Source organism: Pelmatolapia mariae, linkage group LG10_11 (assembly GCF_036321145.2).
Source record: "Pelmatolapia mariae isolate MD_Pm_ZW linkage group LG10_11, Pm_UMD_F_2, whole genome shotgun sequence".
In the NCBI taxonomy this organism is placed as follows: domain Eukaryota; kingdom Metazoa; phylum Chordata; class Actinopteri; order Cichliformes; family Cichlidae; genus Pelmatolapia; species Pelmatolapia mariae.
This window is the reverse complement of record NC_086236.1, coordinates 15800611-15813153: the sequence shown is the minus strand read 5'-3', so window position 1 is coordinate 15813153 and position 12543 is coordinate 15800611. Positions and strand designations below refer to the sequence as shown.

The 12543-nt window shown below is 40.5% G+C and overlaps 1 protein-coding gene across 1 annotated transcript; it reads left to right on the top strand.

Annotated features, from left to right (window-relative positions):
* Positions 1-524: 524 nt before the first annotated feature.
* On the top strand, positions 525-12271 carry LOC134637204 (apoptosis-inducing factor 3-like). The gene is made up of 18 exons (XM_063487566.1): positions 525-604; positions 2003-2112; positions 2345-2454; positions 2537-2581; positions 4639-4720; positions 5007-5119; positions 5208-5294; positions 5465-5556; positions 6039-6169; positions 6566-6681; positions 6778-6849; positions 7629-7692; positions 7928-8004; positions 8127-8244; positions 8696-8794; positions 9029-9104; positions 9205-9309; positions 12238-12271. The coding sequence occupies exons 2-18, from the start codon at positions 2004-2006 to the stop codon at positions 12269-12271; spliced, it is 1530 nt and encodes a 509-aa protein (XP_063343636.1). The 5' UTR covers positions 525-604; position 2003.
* Positions 12272-12543: the final 272 nt, after the last annotated feature.

The window sequence follows — 12543 nt, the reverse complement described above, 5'->3', positions numbered from 1 at the left end:
TGTGGTTGAGTAAGTGTTGCTTTGTCGCCCCTCCATTCAGCGTTCAGCCTCGTCAGCCTTTCTCTGTGCTGCTGTTGTAAAAAAACAAAAGAGCAGGGTCTCCTTTCTCTGCGACAATACGGCGGCTGAACATGAGCCGCCACAGTGCCCAAACTCTCCGCTCACTGCCTCACCGAAGACACTTTCCAGGGTGATTAGAGCCAAATCATCTACTTTTCACTGGACCAACTGGGATGCAGGTTGGGGATGGACTGGTTCCCTTGGAAATGGACTCCCATTGTTCAGCTGCTGAGAGGAAAGCAAAGTGACGCGGGACTCAAATAGTTTCCACCTGAGCGTCTGAATAACCTTTAATGTCCCTGGGGTTCGCCTGGGTGTCTGCGAGCTCTTACAGCTGAATCACAGAGATGTCGACCAAGCCGCGTGAGTAGCCTCAGCAGAGTGGTGTCTGAAAGTAAACTGATGATCATTCATTTGATGACTCATTTATTTATTTATAATGTGTTTGGGCAGCCCGCGGAGAGCTCACGGACTCTGATTCAGAGAACCCATCAGAGGAGCTGACAGAGGTGGTTTGTCTGGAGTCAGAACTGCAGGATGGACAGTAAGGAGGGGATGGGGAACCTGCAAACATACGCCTGTGTGTTTTAACCACATAAACAGTTATTGCTATAAATTTTAAACTGGTCTCAGTGTGACATCTAAAACACTTGAATGGTTTATAGCAGGGATGTCAAACAAAAGGGACAGGGACCAGAAACGGCCCGGCAAAGAGTCCAATCTATTTCGTTTTTGTTGTTGTTTTTTGTCCTCACAAAAATGGTTAATTTCTGTGAATAAACCCTTTTTTCTATTATTACTGGTCAGTCTGAGAAATTAGACTTTTTTCTGTTATTTTCCACATTTATTTCTTACAATTTAAGCTCAAAGAGTCTTGCTGACAGATTTCTTTCTTTGCTAAAGCAACATTTCTTGGCCTCTCTTTTTCTTAAATTAAGACATCTCAGGGATTAATGTGTAGTTAACCTTCTTTTCTTTGACAGAAAGGAGAATTTTCCTTGGGGCTGAGCTGTATGTACCTCACAGTGTAAAACGCTTTTGACCAAAAAACCCCTTTATTTAGATTATTTAGACACTCTGTGGGGTCTAAATGACAGTGGGGGTCCCAGTAGATGAAAGCTCCGGAGTGAATTTTGAATACAATATATGTCTGAGCCATCTGGTCAAAACTGTAGATCAGACAGTGAATACCAGCCTCACATCAGTTTTAGTAAAAATACTACCAGGAGGCCTTGTCATTGATTGTCAAAAACTCCCCAAGGTTGCAGTTTTATCAAAAATACAGCCTCTGCTGGGAGCGGGGAGAGGTACGGCATCAACAAAGTGATTACAGTTTATAAGGAGGATAACACGACCACCTTGTCTCTGTGTCCATGCCCTCTGGCTGAACTGAAGCTCTGGTTTTCAGACTTTTTCTGGCACACCACACTTCAGAATCAGAAAAAGGTTGATGGCCCACAGAGTACAGTTTTCATCAGGCACTATTTTTTTTTTAAATAAAAAAGTATTCAAAAAATATTTATGCCCAAAATGGTAACTTTGTGTAATTTGATTACGTGTAAATTTTTGTGCATAATTTTGTTGTATAAGTTCAATCTAAAACATTACATTTAATCCAATCTGGTCAACTAACTTACTTGATAGGTGTGCATTCAGTTTATACCCATTAATGATGAATAATTTTAATACATAAACCTTTGATTTTATACATTTCAGGTGCATTTTACTTAAAAAATATTTTTTTCAGTCCAGATAAAGCCATCCCTGCAGACATGATGCTTCCACGGCTGGAGGAAAAGACCAAGTCGAAGTGTTAAACAAGCTTAGATGTACAAACAACGAAATTTATCTTATTCTAAAAATTAAAAACCTGTGTGTGTGTGTGTGTGTGTGTGTGCGTGTGCGTGCGTGCGTGCGTGTGTGTGTGTGTGTGTTATCTCAGGATGATGGAAGTTGAAGTCGGACATCACGGTGTGCTGCTGACGCGCAGCGGGGGTAAATACAGCGCCATTGGGAACCAGTGTACACACTACGGCGCTCCACTTAGCAAAGGTATGAAGACAGGAAGTCTGAAGAGGAATTTCTGTGACATCACATAGATGTATTTCAGTCTTGAGTCAAGTCTGGGCACTTGTGTGGGCAGAAATGTGTCATTAAAGGAAATTCACCTTGTCTGTGCACACTGTAAGGTATCAGACTGGTCTGAGCGTCATATGTGTTTCTTATGTTTTAATAATTTGTCTTCATCTTGTATTTTTTCTTGTGCGCATCTTTGTGTGTTCAGGTTTTATTTCAGGGAACAGAGTGCGCTGCCCGTGGCACGGCTCCTGTTTCAATGTCCACACAGGCGATCTGGAGGAATACCCCGGTATCGACTGTCTACCTTGCCACAAAGTATGAACCAGAAGGACAGACTGAGATAAAGCTTATGAGCACATTTGCTGTTGTTTAAATGTTTTTATTTTCTCTTTTGAAGGTCCATATTCAAAACAGCAAAGTGTATGTGTCCATAAATAAAAAGGTAAGTAGGTTATCTTTTCTGTTTTAGTAATATGAGGCCATTTTAATCTCCTGGTATCGATCTCTTCAGCGAGGAAAGAAGGCCATACACAACTAATTCTGAAAACCTTTGTCACTGAACACAGCTCCCCGCTGCATTCATAAACACTAGTTAAAACCCAGCTACAGAAAGAAAGGGAGAATTGAGGTTGTGTGAGTCCAAAGGATAATAAAGGGGAAGGGCTGGGTGAGGCAGCCCTAGGAAGTGAAATGAAGAGGCTGAAGTTATTGCCAGGGAGTAACTGTTGGAGGGAGAACTGGGATTTTTATAGTGGAGGCGATAAACACCAGTTGATGACCCGACCTGACCCGATTTCCCGGCTTTTCTTAAGTGTGACGTGTCAATAAATTCATACTGAGCACATTTTCCCCTTAAAAATCATTAAAACATCAAGTTTTATCTTTTTAGTTCAACACTCACACAAACTCTTACGTTTTATTTTGATTCACATTTTTGGAAACTGGTTTGTAGCTGAAAGTTGCAGTGAACAAATGCACTGAAGGGCTGTCTCATGTGACTGGCTGATTTGATTTGAACCTAAGAAAGCAACCGTGAGTGTATTTTTAGGCAACTGAAATAATATCCCATGCAATGTTCCCTCTAATTTTTCATGTGTCTGAGCGAACACACAAACTCCCTGAGCAGCCCCTTGGACCACTGTGAGCAACAACAGACGTGTGCACTGTGGTCACGCCAGCATCAAATCCATCCAAGTTACATGGTTTATTAATATAATCAAATTACAGCATTTACATTTATGTTAGACTACTTTTAATTAAGTGCTTTAGCCCACTTACAATGAAAATTAAAAAACAAGAGAGAGAGTCCTGTAACTCTCTGTCTGCAAAATACAGTATATAATGACCAATGTTGGGTAATTAATTATATAGTTACTTCTTCAAAAAAGTTACTGAGTTATGCAAACAACAAAGTTTTTTGCAGCTGTTTACCTAAAAATGCAGCCAAGGCCGGGTTTTTTAAAATAAACATTTCAAACTATTTACAGAACAATCAGCTGTTCTGCATCAAATCTGATGCCACACAAATTATTTGTGCCACTCCAAAAAATAATTTCTGTCCACTATGAGATAAAGGAGAACAACAGCCTGATACCTGCAGGCCTGACAACAGGAGATGTATCACTCCTGTAACACCTGTCGCCTCATTGTTCTGACACACACAACAAAACTATTGACTACACTACACACTAACCACACAAGATTTGCGCTAAACGCCGCAAATCTCTCACATCTCAAAACACCGCCGTCACTCCTAAAACTTCCCCCCTTCCTAAACAACTAAATGCCACGTTGCCATACCATTTTTGGATTGGTCGACGTGGTACATTTTTCGACTCACATTTTTTTTTGGTGTTGTTTTTGCTCACAGGTGGAGAGCGCTTTCGAGCGTTTTCCTTATAAAACGCAGTTTTTACCGTTTCTTCCCGCAGTAAATATAAACAACGATAGTATCCAGGAAGAAAACCAAACATTGCATATATTTTTATCATAACTCTGGCCTATCAACACAATTTAAAAACTGGTATAAACTCCACACTTTTTCCGTCAATTGTTCCGTCTGTCCTGCTCACATCTCCAATGGTTGTACACGTTCTCAATGTGGCTTCACTCCACATCAGCCACGCCGCTTTGCTAGCTAAAACATAAGGACGCTGTCATAGCCTGGCAACTACGTTGATTAGCTGCATATATACGAATGTGAATTATTGGCTGGACTATGGGATAAGGCGGCATCATTGTAATCCCATACGGGAGCAGCCAGTCACTTACTAACACTGCAAAACAGAATTGTTAAAGTTTTAATTTTAATTTCAATTCAGGTTAGATTTTTTTTGTGCGCAACGCAGATTTTCTGTACGCAGAGACCGTACCAGCAGTGCGCAATTGCGCACGTGCGCAGCTTGGAGGGAACATTGATCCCATGTATAATTTTCTGTTTGTAAATATCACTGTTGGTACCTACTGATGACCTGACCATGTGTTTGATCCATCATTCAGACTCTCAGGCAGGAGAAAAGGATAAAGCGTATGGGCACTGCAGTGCCAGGAGTAACTCACACTGTTCTGCTGCTGGGAGGAGGTGAGTGTGGACCAATGTGTGTGTGGTTGTGTGGCTTCAATAGGGCACTTAACTGGCATCTTCCACCATGTCCTCTCAACAAATAAGTAAATGTAACAATTATGCCTTGGGATTTGAGTAAATGTGTCAGGAAAATGAGATGCTTCTCTGATCTTGCAAAAAAGTACTTGTATGCTGTACATGGATACGTGCAGGTATTAGACTGAGTTGCTTCTAATTTGCTTCCTTTGTTGTGTGTGTGTGCGTGTGTGTGTGTGTGATTGTGTGTTGTTTTGTGTAAGTGCAGGAGCCGCGTCACTCATTTGTGCTGAGACGCTGCGGCAGGAAAACTTTGGTGGCAGGATCATCATGGTGACCAGAGAAGACCTCCTACCTTACGACAAAACAAGACTGAGCAAGGTTCTGCACAGCGAATAACTCGACACAAACACATGAAAGTCTCTTTATGAATTTTTTTCACTTCACTGGAGTTTTGCTGATTTCACAGGTGATGAACGTGGAGAGCGACAGCATCCTGATGAGGAGGATGGAGTTTTTCCATCAGTATGACATAGAGGTGTGGCTCAGGAAAGAAGTGAGTACTTCCTGTATGACAACATACTGCATGTGCTTGCATCTGTGTTTTATCTCATAGACATTGTGACCTTGAGGTAAATCTTCTTCCGGACAGCAACATATGTGGGAATGACTTGCTATCTATGTGATTGAGTCATGCTTTGAAACTGGTTGCTGATGTGTTTGCAGGCGCTTTCCGTGGACACAGACAAGAAGACGGTCACATTTGATGATGGTTCAGTCCAGAGCTACGACCAACTCCTCATTTCAACTGGCTGCAGGTACAGACAACCTCACAAATATGTGTACAAACACATACTTGGCTACAGCAAACACCTTTTCTGGCCTCAGGCAGGCATCAATTATTCCCCAACTAAAATATTATTGTTAGTGTCCTCTCAGTTTTATCATATATTTTTAAGTCTGCACATTTGATGGAAATGTTTAAATAAGAAATATATAATTCACTTTTACGATAAAACTAAGGAGACTTTATTAAGCTGAGTCTCAGAGTAACAACACCTTTTCTGAAAAAGCTGGGTTGCTGTATAAAAGGTACCTCAAACAGCATGCAGAGGTCTGCAAATCTCATAAACCCACAGTAGAAGATAGAAAACACATCAAAAGTTTAAAACGAGAAAATTTACCACTTTAAGATATAATTAGTCACTTCAAAAAATCTGAGAAAGGATCATGGTTCCTGCTGTGGAGCATCCACTTTACTTGACAACAGAGTGAGTTGCTTCTGATCCCTCTCCTTTAGAGCAAAGGGTCTGGATGTTCCTGGCATGAACTTGGGGAATATCAAGATGTTGGAGACGCCAGAGGACGCCCGGCAAATCCACGCAGCCTGTACGGGCTCCAATGTTGTCCTCGTGGGAACCTCATTTGTTGGTACTGATTACTATGGTTGCTATGTGCACATTTGTATTGTCTGGATTTGTGTAGAAAACAAAGCTAGTGGAATTATATGCTTTAACTGTGAAAACTTCATTTTTTTCTTTCTTCCCTATTTTTATATAGACCCAAAAGCCTACAAAAGAGAGGAATATAAAAAATGTAATTTAGAGCGTCAACACCTTTCAGCTTTATTTTTCCCTTTTTTTCTTTGTCTTTTTGTTCGCATCATATGTCAAATATTAAGTGAAATATACTTTTTTTTTTTATGTCATATACCCTTTTTATGAACCTTTAGCAGTTTCAAGGTCAAAGAGGTGATCAAAACCTTTCTTCAGTTCACTATTCACACTGATATTCACTCCAGCACCTACAATTACATGTTGCTTTCAGGCATGGAGGTGGCATCTTACTTGACAGACAAAGCCTCCAGTATCACAGTGATAGGCAGCAGTGAAATGCCGTACCAAAATACATTGGGTCCTGAAATCGGCAAACTCACCATGACGGTAAGAAAGATGAAGAGATGGAGATGTACTTATTATACCCTGACAGTAGTTCATCTCCAGCTTACCTGTTTGTTGTTCAAACTCTTGTTTCTGTAGATGCTGATTGAGAGAAATGTGAAATTCTACATGAATGATAACGTGACAGAGGTCCGAGGTGTGAATGGCAAGGTAAAGTGAGGAGATAAACTTCATTCCAGTGTCACGATTTGCACTGGCAGAACATGTGGAGGGAGGAAGAGGACCCAAATGCAGACACTTGGAACAAAACTATAATATAACAAAAGGCGAGCCGTTTATTTGTGGCTGGGAAAAGGTACAAAACAAAAGGCAGATGCACACTGAGGCGAAACTAGAACTAAACTGGGAAAAACTAAATGCTAAACACAACAGACAAAGAACAAAACCTTGAACATGACAAAAACCTGGAAACATGGAGGCATGACGAGAACTCAAGAGACGACCTGACAAGGAATCAATGAAAACACACAAAATGCACACACGAGGTGATCAGGGGAAGTGGAAACACATGGGTGACAGCTAATTAGAATGAACATATTGACGCCACAGGGGAAGTAAAACTAAACACAACGAACATGGGACACCAAACCTCTTCAAAATAAAACAGGAAACATAATGAGACGCAGACATGAAACGCATGAAGAGCGACGGAGACTTAAACACAGGAGTGAAGACACAAAGGAAATCTAATAAACAATGAACTATAACAGGGCATCATGGGCAAAATAGAAATGAACTTAGATAAGCTAATGAACTTAAACATAAACCATAAACATCAAAGTATATTAAGACTCAAAACGCTGGGTCAAATGGCCCAGGATTGTGACACCTAGTTTTAGATAAGAATATCAGCACAGTTTTATCTTCAGTAATGAAAAAAAAATACTAACACTGAGTTCTTCCTGTCACGTTCTGTTTTTTTCCTCAAGGTGAAGGAGGTTGTGCTGAAAAGTGGAAAAGTTATCCCAGCTGAAGTTTTGATTGTAGGTATTGGTAAGTGGAAACATATCAGAGTCTTTTATGAGTCTTTTATTAAGCAACGCAGAATTCTTGAAAGCTTTTATAGTCAGTATATGTATATATTCACTTATATTACTGTTGCCAGCATATTGTAAATATGTCTGATGTTAATGTTAAATGAGTTGTTACAATTGTATAAATTTTCCTAAATTACACAAATAACTGAGTGAAATGACCTGATTAACTGCTCCTATTTATCCTCCACTAGGCACCATGCCGAACTCAGAGTACCTAAAGGACAGTAAAATACAGATGACCTCAAAAAACTTTGTAAAGGTCGACAAGGTAGGCTAATGGTCAGTGGTTCGCCTGATTATCTACAGCACATGAGCCTGACTTGTACTTTTTCCCCAAACTTGTGCTCTGGAACACTGATCATCAGTTCTCTGTGTGTATCCCTCCTGCAGTACATGCGCACCAATGTCCCCGATGTCTTCTGTGGTGGTGATCTGGCCGTGTTCCCACTGGCCATGGCTAAAAACAAGATGGTTAACATTGGACACTGGCAGATGGCACAAGCACAGGGTAAAGCAGGGAACATATAAACTTAACTGGAAAGTTTCACAAAGAGACTTTGATGCACAAAATCAATGTTTGACATTTACCATGGGAAGCACAAAAGCTGTTAAAATGTCATCTATCGGAAGCGGGACTAAATTCATGAGAATTCTGGGTCAATTTATATTACTTAAAGCTCCAAAACTGACATCAGCATTGTTACACACCTTACCTTTGCTCTCTCCTTCAGGCTGGAGTGTTTACTAAGCATTCTGATGAATACAAACAATAACAAATTAAATATCAATTTGAATATATACATTTTCATTTGTATCATTTTTGCTATTGCTTAAAAATTTATTGTGCTATTCATTCATGGTCTCAAAAACTCATGTATAAAATATGATACACTGGGTGTTACAGGGTAAAATCCCAAATATGTCATTTATATGTTAAACTTTTTTGTGTGTGTGTTAAGGGAGAATAGTAGCTCTGAACATGCTAAACAAAACAACTGAACTGAACTCAGTCCCTTTCTACTGGACTGTCCTTGTGGGTAAGACCATCCGATACACAGGTGGGTATACACACACAACACACACGTAGATATTTACTGTCACACAAAAAATCAGGTGTCTTATTATCATTATTCATGTGAAGTTATTACATCTTTCTTTTCAGTCTTTGCCATCGAAACTGTTTATTTTACTGCTTGAAAACTCTTTAGACAGACACCGTAGATAAACCCTCTGTGATAGATTTCATATGTTTCTGCATGCCATTGTTAAATGTTTGCTTTGGCTGTGTGCAGGCTATGGGGAGGGATACACTGAGCTCGTGATAAAAGGAAAGTTTGAGGACAGGAAGTTCCTCGCATTGTACATCAGGTAAGTTGTTGTTAAAACTGTATTCAACTGTGATAGAAAAAATGTAACCATTAAATAAATACCCAGATGTTGTATGTTTGGAATGTTTTTTTTCCTGTAGGGATGATGAGGTCATAGCAGCAGCTGGCCTGAACTTTGATCCAGCAGTGTCGGCAGTAGCTGAGAGACTCGCAACAGGAAAAGTCATCACAAAAAACGAGGCCCAGTATGTAAAATCGTTCTGTTTGTTTTACACTTTGTTTCTATATTCCCACCTTCTGATTATTTTAGTCAAACTGAATCTGAACAATATGACTCCAGAGAGACATGTAGGGACATTTATTTTTGTGAAAAATGAGCCATGTTTCTTACCTAGAGGTTGGTGGAGTCCAAAAAGAGATCTAACAGAGTTTCATTGTTTAAGTTAGAGACCACAGGTGGTCAGGAACATGACTTCAAAGCTGTTTTGACACATGATGTCCAGACATTGTTCGGATATTCAGGCCAGGACCTTGTTTCAAGCTGTCCTTTCTTACACGTAGCACTCAAAAGAGATTCAGACAAGTTCTAACTACACAAATACTCCTTTTGTCTCTGGTGATGGCTGGGATCTGGGTAGAACATGCATGCTTCTCACATGGGCTCAATCAAACTTTTCATAGGCTTTGTAAAAATCTCAGATCACTAAAATTTGAAAACAATTTTTCATGGCATCATTAGAGAAGTCCCTGCATAGGTCTGCATAGGTCAGTGTCTTTTTTGCCCTTGATATCATCTTGTTTTGAAACCAAACATAATGAATAAGGTGCATATCTGACTAAGAAATATGGAACACATTTGTTAGCTAGGAGCATCTTAATTTCAAAATACAGCATATCCTGTTTTACACTGATGGAGACCATGTTATTGTTTCAATGGGACTTTAAATGAGTGACAAAGAACCCAAACTCGTCAGAAAAAATGTTTCCTGAGACCCTGGAAATTTAGGCAGAGGGTTACTTTCCCATAGACTCCTATACAATTCAATGTAATTGGTCTTCCTTTCACAGCCAGTGGATTTGCTCCCCTGGTGAACACCTACATAGCAAACAGGTCTGGTGTCAAGCCAGCACTGCTGGCTGACTTCTGGCATGGTAAGTGGTATGTCTTCCAGATCTGGGCCAGGCCTTGCGTAGATGGCACTGTTTATGTGATGGCATGCCACATCTGGCCCGATTATGGTTTGGTATATGTGGCCCAGGCTCATAGAGAACAGGTCTTCCCTAGATCCGGCATCAAGCTGGCACTTCTGACAGACTGGTGTCATGGCAGGGTGTATGTCAACCAGATGTGGGCCAGGTCTGGCAATGATGGCACTATTTATGTTCCTATTTTCCTATTTTAGTTAGAAGACCCAAATGCCATGTTGCAATACTATACTGCTATGGTAGCCAACGTTTCAAATGCAGGTTTGACAGGTTTGTGATTGTACACTTTATCCAAAACCTAGTGAGGGTTTACTCATGCTTACTACCTGGTGGCTGTAGCCCAGGAGGTAGAGCAGGTCACCTACTCATCGGAAGATTAGTGGTTCGATCTCTGGCTCCTCCAGTCTGCATGTCAAGACTGAATGTAGTTAGGAAGCACTCAGTTTAGAGAAAGTGTGTGATTGGGTGAATGTGGCATGTTGTATAGAGCACTTTGAATAATCTGCGAGAGTAGAAAAGCTCTATATAAGAATCATTCCATTCACTGTCTGAACAGAGTTGCTTTTTTCACTATTATGTTCTGGCACATATTGTTATGACATGGCTTGATTAAGGTACACATTAGGCTTGTATCTAGGGCCAGAGCTGAAACTGTTCTGGACCAGCACAGGGCCAGCAGTGTGTCTGCAACTGGCCTTGTGCTGGCCCATGTGTGGGCCACCTCTGGCAAACTTGACCTGGGCCACCAAAGGGCCATCACTCTTTGCGGTATGTAGGCCATGTGTAAGCACATTGTGTGGGCCAGATCCGGGCCATACCAATTTTGCTATGTGGGCATTAGAAACACTGGAGGCTATATCCATTCATATATCCTATATCTATATCCTGCTCTGTTCTCACATTGGTACGTTTAGCTGATGGGTTAAAGATAACCGTATTGTTACATGCATCTCCACTGGGTAATATGTTGAAAAGTTTAAGTGTGGTTCACCTAACTTCTTCTTTTAGATAGTGACACATTTATTGTCATTTTGCCTCTGTACAACACCACAGTTTATTTAATTTAAATAATCAGCATGTAAATGCAGACTTTCGGCTTTAATTCTAAACTGTTTACAATTAGTTTTGCGGTTCTCTCTGAGCAGAGAGTACCGCCCGATACACCTCACAATTCATCCTGCTACTTCTAGCAGCAGTCACATCATCAATAAACAGATGATCTGGCAGCCATACATGCCCATGCCCTAAAGCTGTCACCATGTTTCAAGTTAATCTTGGTTTCATCTGTCCAAACATTATATTAGAGCTGCATCTTCTCTTTACATGTTTTCATGTTTTCTGGTAAAGTCTAATCTGACCTGCTTGTTGTAAATGCTCTGTGTTTCCATTCATGAAGGCATCTATTGATTGTTGACCATAACAATGATACCTCCTGAAGAGTATTCTTGACTTTTAAATGCTGAATGTTGTGAAGTTGCTTTATATAACCTCCATCATCCTGCACTTACAGTTTTAAAAATGAGCTAGAATGGTCATTCAGCCACTCCTAATTTTTTTCCTCTCAGGTTTGGTTTGGTTTTTCAATCTAATGATGACTCACTCGCTCACTTGCTTTGGTATCTCTCTGGACCTCATATTGGGAGTTCCAGGAAAACGTTGTTTCTGCTTAATTTCTGAATGAATAGCAAGAGAACAGACCTTCAAGGTCATAACAGCACCTGACAGTCATCTGTCCAATTAACTTTCAGCCTCTGAAAAAAAGGGAGCTATGTATAAAAAAGGTTTTAAAAATGGATGTATCTATTGCAATACTTTTGTTAAACGTCTTGAATTAAAGCTGAGAGTCAGCACATCACATGGTGATTGATTTAAAATTCACTGTGCTGGTGAATGGAGGCAGAATTACACAAGATAAGTGGAAATCCACATAAAAGCATTTTTTCAAATATTTTTCCTCTCTCTGACAGATCAGACGACCTGAGCTGGCTGCAGCTGTCCTGATATTCAGCTCCTTACACTCGTCTGTCCAATGTTCGGTCCTCCGTATGTCTCTTCTTCAGCACGGCTCACAAAAAGGACCAGGGGGAGTTTGGAAACGTCGATTGAAATTTTTCAGTCGGAAAAGACAAACTTCACTTGCGGAGGGAAAGAGCACCAAACACAGTGAAAGCTGCAGTAACAGCTCAGCATCTAATACGGGCTGTGTGGAAGTGCATACCATGCATTTAGTGTTCATGTGAGGGGGAGTCCAAATGTCAACAACAGATACCTCA

Excerpts from the sequence above, each read along its gene's own strand:
- LOC134637204 (XM_063487566.1), top strand. The coding sequence starts at position 2,004 with ATGATGGAAGTTGAAGTCGGACATCACGGTGTGCTGCTGACGCGCAGC. Across the intron at positions 6,850-7,628 it reads TCCGAGGTGTGAATGGCAAG|GTGAAGGAGGTTGTGCTGAA; the intron begins GTAAAGTGAGGA and ends TTTTTCCTCAAG. Across the intron at positions 8,795-9,028 it reads TAAGACCATCCGATACACAG|GCTATGGGGAGGGATACACT; the intron begins GTGGGTATACAC and ends GGCTGTGTGCAG.